Below are 13195 nucleotides of genomic sequence, written 5' to 3' on the forward strand. Positions count from 1 at the left end.
GTTTCGATCAAAAATTTGAGAAGGTGATCCGAATTACCCCGTCCGTGATCCCTAACGTGTTGTGGTAGCGTAATGGTAGAGAGTATATTAGGACATGGGTTCATTTCGTGGCCGGGTCAGGCCAAAGACTTGAATGTAAAATTGGTATCCACGGTTTTATCCCGCTAAGCGCGTAGCATTCCGGGCGAGCAAGTAGGAGAAAAATCATGGTAGCGCAGCGAATAGATAGGGGAGATGTGGTACCGATGGATCAAAAATCGGAAAATGATCGCTGGCCCTGAAATGTTCAGCCGAAAACAGCAGATCTTTTGCTGGCTCAGTACTTTGATACAAGCTCTACCTATCGTGCACATATACATGAATATCCGTCTTTTCAAAAAATATTTATGGGCGTTCAAAATTTGTTGCTCGAACGTGTCATCGGTCCCCACCCGGTGGGTCCAATGACACACGACCCGGGGACCTATGACACATATACCCTAAAAAACTCAAATGTGACTACTTTTCTTGCTCAGCATTATAATCTAAGCTACAGCAAGCCAAAGCAGAATGTTTGGTCGTAACTGTCAAAAAATAGAATAAATATTAACTCAAATGTTGTCATAAAATCACGTTTCGATTTAGGCTCGGACTTATAAATTTGAGGGTACATACATATTGTCCGAAAATCGACAGTGTGACTTCCAAATACCTCGTTATAGCGATAGAACATCATATGCAATTATTACATAAAGATTTTCTGTACGTAGACATGTTTCATTTGTTTCATGGTTAGTATGCTTGATTATTTTGCTTGATTTGGCTATTGTATCATCGGTCCCCACCCTACGAATTTTATACATAAATCGAAAAAAGTCCACTCAAGGAAAGTACTGAAAAAAATAATAGGTGCCAATATATAGCCTTATACAAGCCCTACACTTCACAATAAAAATGATTGCTGGTTTGTTCGTGTTGAAGGTTACAAAGAAAAATGTATATGCCGATCTAAATTTAGTTTACACCCCCTAAAACAAAAATCATCTGTGAGAGACCCCATTGCTCGCGCACGTCGAATTTTTTTGTATGTGAGGAAAGATTTTGCCAGCATGCAATTGCAGACAAGTTCACGGAGTGTAATCATGGAATTACCATAGAGAATTTTCAAAGTATTTTCGGTCCCAGTGATCCATCGGTACCACATCTCCCCTAATAACCTTACCTAGATGTTGTAGGCTATCTAATCTCCGTACTCAAAGCACCTCATAATGTATCTCATCTGTCACTCACATTACAGTTGGTGCCATTCGTAATATCACTAGCGCCGATGCCACTGAAGCAAAATAATCCCTATTACAATGGTACGACCGGTTGGTGAAATTTACTACATCAGCGGTTAGTTTTCGATTAGCACGAGCTCATTACGCGCACCCAATGTTGCATGCTGATAAGATTCCATGTCTGGGGTGTAAAGGTAGTCATGCGGTATTGCGACTCAAGTAGAAGTAATCAAGTACATTTATAATTAATTAGAAGTACTCAAGAAGTTTAAGAAAGTAGATTTGGTCCTGTTGTCGCATAATGTTAGTAGCTGATCATGAGCTGGTTACCTTACAAATGCCATGATAACTATAATGAAATGACAGTAGAGGTTCTCCGAAACGAAGTAGTACTTCTACTTTTCGAAGTAGGCTACTTTGTATAGATTTTGCCTACTCGCCCTGCTTACTCTACACTCGCTGGCTATCTGACTCTTCGAGCATGTCCATCGTCCACATTCAAGTCGAAATACAAGCAACTTTTTACCGACCACGGCCTTACATATCGATCTCGCCTTCTGTCACATGCCACCTCGTTTTATCTCGGATCCTTTTATATAATATTCTGGTAGTTTTCTCTCAGTGTACTTTGCTTCTCTTTACATCGCCTAGGCCAGGTGAGTGTCCAATTTCGAAGACTATACTCCCAAATCGTTTCGACACCATCCTATTTTTTCCTTGTATCGCAGTCTCGTGATGTTTTGAAATTCCTAATAAAACTGATACTTGACAGTTTTTTAGCCAACACTAGACGTAGTTACGTCATTACTTACTAGTAAATCGCTACTTTTAGGCTGCTTGAGTAGAAATTGATGGCAATAATTCCACTTGAGTATTGACGGAGACTGCATTAACCATCTCTGCGCTACAAATACTGCAATTTTTAACAATATAGGTTCAGGGATTATTTCGCCCCGTTGCTGAGATAATTTCACTCACCATTTTTGTTACTACTGGCTAATGGCTATGTTATCTGTGCAGTGTGCATGCTATACGAATATATTTTCCGCGACAAGGGAAGACTGAACCATGATATGGGTAGCAGCCTTAAATGTGAATCAGGAGAAACACGCAACCACATTATTAGGAATGCAGGTGATCAAGATTTAACTAGGCTGCTAACAAATTTCAAATTTATAACAGCAATTTCTAAAGATGGTGGTGTGAGGTCAATCCAGGAGTAGGGGTTAAACCCGCTCAGAGGCCAAACGCCAGACGCCAAACGCCGAGCGGCGGCCGAATGTCTATACGGCGTTTGGCGTCTGGTTTTCCGAGACGCCAAGTAGCTATACGGCGTTTGGCGTTTGATATGGTGAGACGCCGAGTATCTATACGGCGTTTGGCGTCTGTCATGTTGAGACGCCGAGTAGCTATACGGCGTTTGGCGTCTGCTGTGTTCAGACGCCGAGTAGCTACACGGCGTTCGGCGTCTGGTATGTTGAGACGCCGAGTAGCTATACGGCGTTTGGTGTCTCGGTAAACTGAGCAGAGGCTAAATCCTTTAATGGCGCGACTATTGAGTTCTCGCAACTATATGATACCGAAGATTGCATATTGTTACATTTTTTTCATAATAAGCGTTGACAGAATCTCAAATGATTGTATGTTCAGATTAAAAAGAGACCTACTTGATCACCTCCTGTCGTTATACCACTAACTCGACTCACAATATTTTTGCTGACCTGAGTTATTTTCTTAAAAATGGATTTACTCATTCTATGGCTTATTCAAGAATAGTAGGGGGAGATGTGGTACCGATGGATCACTGGGACCGAAAATACTTTGAAAATTCTCTATGATAATTCCATGATTACACTCCGTAAACTTGTCTACAATTGCATGCTGGCAAAATCTTTCCTCACATACAAAAAAATTCGACGTGCGCGAGCAATGGGGTCTCTCACATATGATTTTTGTTTTAGGGGGTGTAAACTAAATTTAGATCGACATATACATTTTTCTTTGTAACCTTCAACACGAACAAACCAGCAATCATTTTTATTGTGAAGTGTAGGGCTTGTATCAGGCTATATAATGGCACCTATTATTTTTTTCAGTACTTTCCTTGAGTGGACTTTTTTCGATTCATGTATAAAATTCGTAGGGTGGGGACCGATGATACAATAGCCAAATCAAGCAAAATAATCAAGCATACTAATCATGAAACAAATGAAACATGTCTACGTACGGAAAATCTTTATGTAATAATTGTATATGATGTTTTATCGCTAAAACGAGGTATTTGGAAGTCACACTGTCGATTTTCGGACAATATGTATGTACCCTCAAATTTATAAGCCCGAGCCTAAATCGAAACGTGATTTTATGACAACATTTGAGTTAATATTTATTCGACCAAACATTCTTCTTTGGCTTGCTGTAGCTTAGATTATAATAATGAGCAAGAAAAGCAGTCACCTTTGAGTTTTTACGGTATATGTGTCATAGGTCCCGGGTTGTGTGTCATTGGACCCACCGGGTGGGGACCGATGACACGTTCGAGCAACAAATTTTGAACGCCCATAAATATTTTTTGACCAGACGAATATTCATGTATATGTGCGCGATAGGTAGAGCTTGTATCAAAGTGCTGAGCCAGCAAAAGATCTGCTGTTTTCGGCTGAACATTTCAGGGCCAGCGATCATTTTCCGATTTTTGATCCATCGGTACCACATCTCCCCTATATCAGGCAGTGTTGGGATGACTCGAGTCATGACTTGACTCGAGTCATGACTTGACTCGAGTCAGACTCGAGTCACCTTTTTCGTATGACTTGACTTGACTCGAGTCACTTTGCTAAAATGACTTGACTTGACTTGACTCGGTCTATCAAAAATGTGGATTGACTCGTGACTCGGAGCAAAATTTACGAGTCAATTTCAAGTCATCAATTAGTCGGTGTGGATAAAAATCACTGTATCTTGCATATGTTCGGATTGTTCGCGAAACACTGATGTAGCCCGTGAGAGCGACCAATCATTCAATGATCGTGCGTTTTACTGAGCCTCCATTGTTCTCCCACAAATAAATAGACCACAAACGAAGTGAAGTAGTGAAGTAATATAATATAAAATTATATATTTCTGTTCTCTGTTCTCACCTTAACCAAACCACTTGTTTTATTGATTTTGAATTCGAATATAGTTTGTATACTCCTCAACCATTGGCGCAGGCTCGAATTGTATCATTTCAATATGTAAATGGGTAAAGGGTAATGTATTGCATCTTATCAACTCTTTTCTCTATTCTCTATTTTGGCTGGTATCTATAAACTGAGGCTACATATATGTGATCGATACAGCGCCTTCTTTGGTGTATTTGTATATTCAACTCTATATTCGTTCATCGGTTCTGAATCAATGACCGCTCAATCTGTATTTAAGGCAGATAGTAAAATGTAATGACGTAATCATGCCTCACACTACGAAAAGGCAACTTGACTTGAATTTTGACTTGACTCGTGACTTGACTTGACTTGACTCGACTTGACTCGAGTCACCTCCAAAAATCGAGTGACTTGACTTGACTCGAGTCACCTTCGAAAACCGATTGACTTGACTTGACTCGAGTCAAAATGTGCAATGACTCGAAATGACTCGTGACTCGAAGGTAGTGACTTGATCCCAACACTGATATCAGGACTGATAAATGAAAAATAGGCCCTAAACCTGCCTTTTATCTGTTACAATAAACATGTTCAGAGTGGGAAAAAATGAACATATGAATTATCAGAGGCCTTCGATATCACCCCCGAGAGTTCCACAGAAGTGACCTAAAGCTGAACTGGATGGGGAACATTAAACACCATGACTTGGACTCAACCCAGTGCTCTCAGAATTGACTCGATGGTGAATTGAAAATGACTCGAGTCAAATTGACTTGGTTACAACCCTGTCACCACCCCATATCAGTGTTGGGATGACTGTGTCATGACTTGGCTCAAGTCACCTTTTCCGTGTGACTCGACTCAAGTCACTTTGCTAAAATGACTTGACTGAGTCAAAATGTGCATTGTGCAATGACTCGTGACTCGAAGGTATAGTGACTTGAACCCAACCCTTTATTTGTACACTCGCAATGAATTTCAGAACCAAGTCTGTAGATACAGTATGTAATGAAACCACAATAAGAAATATGCAACGAATACCACAGTAAAAATTATCAAGAAACAAGCAACAAAACCACAGTAAAAGTCATTTAGAAACAAGCAACGAAACCACAGAAAAAGTCACAAAGAAATAAGCAGTGGAACCACAGTAGAAGTCACAGAGAAATTAGCAATGGAACCACAGCAAACATCATTGAGAAATCAGCAGTGGAACCACAGTAAAAGTGACCGAGATATAAGCAATGAAACCACAGTAAAAATCATTATGAAACAAGCAACGAAACCACAGTAAAAGTAATTAGTAAATACGCAACGAAACCACAGTAAAATGTCCCAAATAAATATATAAACATAGCATGCAATAAAAATCAGGATCAGGTATCTGCTGTCCCGGGCAACAGTGCTCGTGCGTCCATCGACCACAGCCGTCACACGCATCCTGGAAACAAGTTAGAATCAATATACCTGACAAATGTAATCTCGTAATTGCATAGGAAAGATGTGGTACCGATGGATCAGGGTTGTAATGACTCGACTTGACTCAAGTCATTATCTCAAAATACGGAAATGACTCGACTCGAGTCAATCTGTGTATTGACTCGACTTGGACTCGAGTCATTGCTTATGACTCGAACCAAGTCATATGACTCGAGACTCACAGGCAAAGACCGACATTTCATTGTAATTTCGAAGAATAGTAAAGTAACCACCTTATTGGGATTTTGTCTATTAGTACTGGTACTTGAAAATGCGACCAGAAACGGCTAAATGTGAGGAAAATTCGTATAATATAAATGCTAACCATTCGATATCACCAAATAGAGTTATAAAAATGGGTGTAACATAACCTTAACTGGAAAGTGAGCAGTCAACACAATGACTTGGACTCGGACTCGAGTCATAACACCATGACTCGGACTCGAACCTCTGCTCGATGACTTGAACTTGACTCGATGGTAAATTGAAAATGACTCGACTTGACTCGAGTCAAAACTATAAAAGTGAGATTGACTTGTGACTCGCAGCCTTGTGACTTGGTTACAACCCTGCGATGGATCAAAAATTGCAAAATGATCTCTGGCCCTCAAATCTTCATCCGAGAATATATCTTTTGCTGGCTAAACACTTTGATCCAAGCTCTACGTATCTTGGACATTTACATGAATATCCGCTTTTTCAAAAAATATTCATGAAGGTTCAAAATTTGTTGCTCGAACGCATCATAGGTACCCACTCGGTAGGTCCAAAGGCACACGAGTGACACAACCATGGGACCTGGGACCACCTTCGAGAATAAAATAGATTATTTGATTATATCAACTCAAATGTTGGAGTAAAATCACGTTTCAATTTACGTCCAAAACAGCAAAATTATTGGCACATACATATTACCCGTAAATCGACATTTTGACTTTCAATTACCTCGTTATAGCGATAAAGCACCACAGCAAACTATGATTTGCAGCCTCTATATGTGTAGGCGTTTTTCTGCTGTTGAGTGATTAGTTGATTCAAACATTTTGCTTGATTTGGTTATGGTACTATAGGCCCCCCCCTATAAATATTGTAATTGAATTGAAAATAGTCAACTCGAGGATGGTGTTGAATTAAAAAAGATGTGGCATTATATACAGTGATACAAGCAAGCCCTACACTTCACATTAAAAATAATGGCTGGTTTGTTAGTGTGAAAGATTTTGCCAGCATGCATCTGTAGACAAATTCGCGTACTGTAATCATAGGATTATCCCAGATAATTTTTCAAGTATTTTCGGTCCCACTGTCTCATCGGTACCACATCTCCCCTGCCCATTTCATGTTTTTTTATTGGGTTTGGACCACTGCATTCAATGAAATAATCTCCTAATTCTTATTCATCTGCATGCAAAACATACTACGTATTTAAAATGGTTTTTATCCAACATTGACTAACATACCCGTCGCATCAAGCAAGATTTGACCAAACTGCTGGCGGTAGCTTTCGCAAGCTCGTCGAGAATGATCAAAATCCAGGTTTGCATTGGGTAGAGTTCGGCGGCCTATTACGTGAAAGTAGATTACAAATCAATTTTCTCAAATCTCAATACCGGTACGTGAACGCATCACAAACCTTAAAAGCAAGTACTTCACAATTTCATCCATCTTTTTGAACATCAATCCTGGTCTTTAACCTTGAACTTCTCACAACCGAAGATCATTTGGAGTATTCTTGTGTTGTGTAGAATTTTGCGGAGTAATATGGAAACGAAATTTTAGGTGTGTCTTGAATACGATCTCAGTGACGCGAACTGTTGATTTACCACAGCATACGTGAAGTGGAGATACAAAGGATTTTGCAGCTGTTTCAGTCTAGTCTAGAATCAATCACTAACTAACTATAGGCCTACTAGAAAACAATAAAATATCTTGTTACTACACGTCACATACTGTAATCTTCTTGCGGTAGTTAAGTTCCCAGCAACAAATCATTCAGTATCTGTAGTAACGTGACTGACGATCTGTCTAATACGAAACGGGTATATGTTCTCAAGCAGCCAGATCTTCAGTGTCGACCCAGCACCGAAGCACACGCGATGTCGTCACTTAGTAGCGTAGCGTGTACGGTACAGTCAGTGTACACTGTACACTGTGTACAGGTACACACGAAACAACCATCAAATCACTTGCCCACTGGCCAATGATATGACATGCTTTGCTTGGATTTCGCTGCAGAAAACTCCTGTTCAAGCCTCAACCTTCAAATCAAACCCTATTCTCAACATACCAGATGCTGAACGCCGTATACCTACTCGGCGTCTGAACAGACACCAAACGCCGTATAGCTAATCGGCGTCTGAGCATAACAGACGCCAAACGCCGTATAGCTACTCGGCGTCTCAGAAAACCAGACGCCAAACGCCGTATAGACATTCGGCCGCCGCGCGGCGTTTGGCGTCTGGCGTTTGGCCTCTGAGCGGGTTTAACCCCTGTTGCAATCCAGGGTTGTTACCAAGTCACAAGGTTCCCAATTGCAAGTCAATTTTACTCTTATAATTTTGACTCATGTCGAGTCATTTGAAATTCACTACCCAGTCCAAGTCAGGGAGCAACGGGTCGAGTCCAAGTAATAGGACTGAGACTCGAGACCGAGTCATATAGTTCACCGTATATTATCGAGTTCGAGTCAGGTCCAACTCACTTCGCATTCATAATATACTTATTTTTCTCTCTCTAAAAATGTTTATTCAAACAGCTTCTGCGCCTATTTTTTCAAGAATCGGTCCTAGTCATAGTGTTGAGACTTTGGCCCTTAATTCATAATTGGGTTCAACTCACTTCTGTGAAACTCCTGGGTGATATCGAAGGCCTCGCATTCATAATAATATACTCATATTTCTCACTCTCAACATGTTTATTCAAACAGGTTAAAAACAGTTCCTGGCCATATTTCTCAAGTATCGATCACGATGCACGAGAGTTCAATCAAGTCATATGGAATGTCTCGAGTACAAATCGAGTCAATACACAAATTGACTTGAGTCGAGTCACTTTCCATTTCCAGGAAAATGACTTGAGTCAAGTCGAGTCCGCTAAAAAATTACGACTCAAGTCATTACAACTCTGGTTTAACCCTAGACTTTGGTACGCCACTCGCCAGCGATTCTTCTCATTCCGAATTCGTCCCATATTATGCTGAGTTCCACTCAATAATACCATACCGTCCTATCATCATTTCCAGTCCTTCCTGGAGTTTTGAACTCCTAAAATCCAACGCTGACCAATAATTGCTTGCCTTCCCCTGACACGCCAACATTATCAATCAGTTGAGACTTCTCTTATAATAATGGAGGTCTCATTTGGAGATTGACAAAACCATACGCTTGCAACAGTTATTGCAACATTATTGAGAAATACAGATACTCTCAACTGCCCTGTTCGGAGATGTAATGATCTATTTGCACAATCAATGATCTGTCCTTAGACAGAACGGCTTCTTTTTTAGCATTCCGAAACGCATTTTTGGCTTCTTCCGCGTCATTCTGTCGAACATAAATACTTCCCAAATTAACCCAAAAAATCGCGATATCCGAATGTTTAATTTCGTCACATTCTTTAGACCGCTCGATCGCATTTTTGATAGTTTCTATGGCCTTATCAAATTCACCGCAATCAGTTAAAATTGCTCCAATATCATTCAGAAGAACTAAGGTTCGAACATCACTTTCGCCAAATAGGTTCATTGATATCGCGATAGCTTCTTTTGTAACATCAAGAGCTTGCTTTGTCTTATTAAGCTTGAACAGGTATCTTCCATAAGAGTCAAGCGCCATTCCAAGAAAAGCACGGCCATCTTTGTAGTTTTCTTCTACATTCAGATATTCCTTCATTTGTTTAATAACCCATTCATATCCGTTGATCGCTAGTTCATGCTTTTGCGTTGAAGCGTATATTGTAGCTAGTTTCAAAGATACCTCAAGAACTTTCAAACTATTTTCTTCAAAACCAATATCCAACAAATTTCTGATGACGTTAGGAAGTAGTTTCAAAGCACTATCATAATCTCCCATCTCTATGGCGATATTTGCAAGCTTTTCTTGAACGTGGGCCACTGTCGATTTATCTTCAAGTTCAATTGCAACATGAAGTGCTTCCATATAGACTTTTTCAATGTTTTTCTTGCTATACCGTTTCTGAATCATGAGTTCTGCTTTTTTGAGAAGTGCCTTCAAAGAATCACTGTCTGAAGTTTCATCTCTGCTTTGCAGCGCCACAGACAGCGTCAAAAAACCAGTCATGGTATAAAAATGAATGTTATTCTGCCGCTTGTGATCTTTTGGATTGTAGCGGAGCAATTCATCTGGCTGATCTGAGCGAGAGTATTGCTTGCAAAGCGTAGTCTGCACCGACACACGCCTGGATAGTGTCTTCAACATGGTTCGAGAGACTGGATTAATCGTCCTGAGAAACATTCTCATAGTAATATCTGTAAGACAATAATTTGTAGCAAAATTTGTAGAATTTGTGAAAACAGCTTGTTCTGTCCAGCAGACTTGGTGAACTGTATAATTCTAGTTTTCTAATTAGTGCAAAGTCTCGGTAATCTAATTCCAATCAAATTTGTCAAATGTTTCTTTACTCCAATTCTAATCTAATTTGTGAACTGTTTCTATGCTTTTAATGCTAATATAATTTCTGATTCTCCCAAAAATGCTATAACAAAAGAACTGTATAGTATGACACGAGCCAAGCTTGACGCACACTGCACAGGCATTTGCCATCATCCTCATGCTTATGCTTATATGCTTAGTCTGATTTGATAACTTAAGTTGATTCATAATTTCCAAGTTTTCGCAAATTCGGTAACTGATCTAATTATAATGTAAATCGAAAAAAATTGTCTTTGCTCTAATTACCGGTATATGCATGCGGTATCTATAATTTTGAAATGTTTTGATGCCCTAATTTTAATTTTAATTTTTAATCTAATTTCTATTTTCCTGAAAATGATACAGGAGAGCTGTACAGCGCGCAATGAGTCTAGCGAGAAATTTCTTATCTCCATGCTTGAGAGTGTGAACTCCGATTTCATCCCGGTGCTGAACTGAAGACTTGACTTGAGTCAATTTCCAAGTTTTCGAGAATTCAGTAATTCTGATTAGTTCTAAAATGAAATTTGGAAAAACTATGAAGCTATAGCTCTAATGCTAGTCCAATTTGAAAAAATGTGCAGCTGTAACTTGACTTCTTATCTAATTTCAAAAAGCTGAACCTGTTCTAGTTGTCCAACTTTGCTGTCAATATCAATCGCAGTAAACATAAACAAAACAAAAACTCATGTAGTACTGGCGCTCGCGTGAAGCACTTTAAATGAACACGTGGCACACTAGTGCTGTAGGTTTATTTCATTTTTATAAGTTCAAGGCACACAAGCACAATATACAATGCGAGACAAGACTCTACACGTAAACCAATTAATTTGACCAAAGGTACGCGATCAGATCACACAGAATGGCTAACCCTAGCACAAAAAGTTAGCAAGGTCATCGACCTCGCCCTCCGCCACATGCCACCCCATTTTGTCATCGCTTGCATCTTATATTCTCTGCATTACTTTTCATTCAGTGTGCATGCCTCTTATTTACTTCGCCAGGTTAAGGTGGGTGGGTGTCTGATTTTAATGGCTACTCCAAGTTGTTTCGACACCTTCCTATCTTTTCATTGTATCGCAGTCTTGTGATGTTTTGAAACGATGAAAATATTAATAAACCTGATTGATTGATTGATTGATTGATTGGGTATGCATTGAATATCGTGTCCAGCTATTAAGAAACACACGTAGCCTACTCCACGTAGTAGTTCAACTTCGGAATTGCAGACAGTCACATGAATACGTGTACGTGTTATGAAGCTGCAATCGTGAAACACACGAATCTTCTGAAACGAAAGAACGGATTAGCACGCAGAGTATTCAATAAAACACTGACAAACCTCCATAATTGTTGTTGAGCATCAACGAAGCATATAAAGCCGTCTTTGATAACCAGCGAACATAGTTTAGCGGCCTTATCCTACAAATAATGACAATGTTGACATACGGGCGTGGCCTGTGCGCATTCTACGGTGCGTATCGCGAAGGGGTCTCGTCCAAGACGCAAAAAGCAAATATTTGTCGGACTGGAATACAAGCGAGTCAGATTTTCGGAGCGTACGACTAAAAATCGAAGAGTATGATGTTGTTGTGAGGAGACAATGCAGCAGATATGGCGTTGCTTTACTGAGTTTGTCAAAACAATCTGCGCCGATTGCATATAGGCCTATTTCAAATCAGAATTTAGCTGATTACAAAGCCGACAATGACCAAGCATTTTAGACGCAGGTTCCTGTTCGTAGATGTTTCAGATGAAGCACTTGTTTAAGTAGTCACCATCGCTACTCAAGCGGAAGTAGAAGTAGCACAATAGATTCTTACTCAAGTAGCCTACCCGTAGTACTAATTTCGAAGACTTGTCAAAACTACTTCAAGTGGAAACGAAGGTCTCAAAAGTACTCGATAAGTATTGTTTCAAAAAGTACATTTGTTCGTATGAGTTATACATTTGATTGGGATCTGGTTACTGGATATTTCTGGATTTATTTCTGGCTATTTCGCGATTTTATTCCATCCCAACTCGTAAAAGTGAAGTAAACTTGTGCTAAAACTAATTAATCGTAAAATGGAAGAACAAAATCTATCCTGGCAAAAGTAAACTTAGTCTAAAATCATAAACACTTGAGAAAGTAGTGCAAGTAGCAGGGTTGTAATGACTTGTGTCGCAATTTGTCGTTGACTCGACTCCAGTCAATTTGTGTCATCGCGCATGACTCGAACAAGTGATATAACTCTATACATTTTATATGACTTGCTCAAATCTCCTGTATCAGGTCCGATAGCTGAAAATAGGCACAGAATTATTCTATCATCTGTTTGAATAAACATGTTCAGAGTGAGAAATATGAGTGCACTATAAATCCTAGGCCTTCGATATCAGCCAATAGTTTCACAGAAGGGACTTGAACGTGAATGAACTCGATACTGAACAGGAAACACTATGACTCAGACTTGACCCTTTGCTCATTGGCATGGAGTTGGTGTGGAATTTCAAATGACCCGATTTGACTCGAGTGAAATTGAGGTTGCCTGTGTTGGAAGATGATGTCGATATCTTGTGTTTCAGTAATCTCGGCCCTGTGACTAGTATTTATTTCACTTGCTTGATGATAAAATTGACCGGTTGCCCGCAAAAACGACGCACACCAAATTTGGGCGAA

The 13195-nt window shown here is 39.7% G+C and overlaps 2 protein-coding genes and 2 long non-coding RNA genes across 4 annotated transcripts in view; 1 reads left to right on the plus strand and 3 right to left on the minus strand.

Annotated features, from left to right (window-relative positions):
* Window positions 1-5754: 5754 nt before the first annotated feature.
* LOC145435253 (uncharacterized) lies at window positions 5755-8270 on the minus strand. Its single transcript, XR_013913759.1, has 3 exons — window positions 7518-8270; window positions 7345-7446; window positions 5755-5846 (listed from the first exon to the last, which is right to left on the minus strand). It is a non-coding gene; the product is annotated as an uncharacterized LOC145435253 (long non-coding RNA).
* Window positions 8271-8293: 23 nt separating this feature from the next.
* Window positions 8294-13195, plus strand: part of LOC145435243 (E3 ubiquitin-protein ligase PPP1R11-like) — a 128753-nt gene continuing 123851 nt past the window's right edge. Inside the window, exon 1 of the mRNA XM_080312586.1 lies at window positions 8294-8375. The gene's annotated coding sequence lies outside the window, so the exon portion shown is untranslated. The remainder of the gene's footprint in view (window positions 8376-13195) is intronic.
* On the minus strand, window positions 9200-11192 carry LOC145435207 (tetratricopeptide repeat protein 19, mitochondrial-like). Its single transcript, XM_080312534.1, has one exon. It carries the CDS (start codon window positions 10360-10362, stop codon window positions 9310-9312), a length of 1053 nt encoding a protein of 350 aa, XP_080168660.1. The 5' UTR covers window positions 10363-11192; the 3' UTR covers window positions 9200-9309.
* LOC145435260 (uncharacterized) lies at window positions 11272-12101 on the minus strand. The gene is made up of 2 exons (XR_013913769.1): window positions 11876-12101; window positions 11272-11821 (listed from the first exon to the last, which is right to left on the minus strand). It is a non-coding gene; the product is annotated as an uncharacterized LOC145435260 (long non-coding RNA).

Source organism: Botryllus schlosseri, chromosome 3 (genome assembly GCF_051294905.1).
Source record: "Botryllus schlosseri isolate E-star chromosome 3, Bs_hap1, whole genome shotgun sequence".
In the NCBI taxonomy this organism is placed as follows: Eukaryota; Metazoa; Chordata; class Ascidiacea; order Stolidobranchia; family Styelidae; genus Botryllus; species Botryllus schlosseri.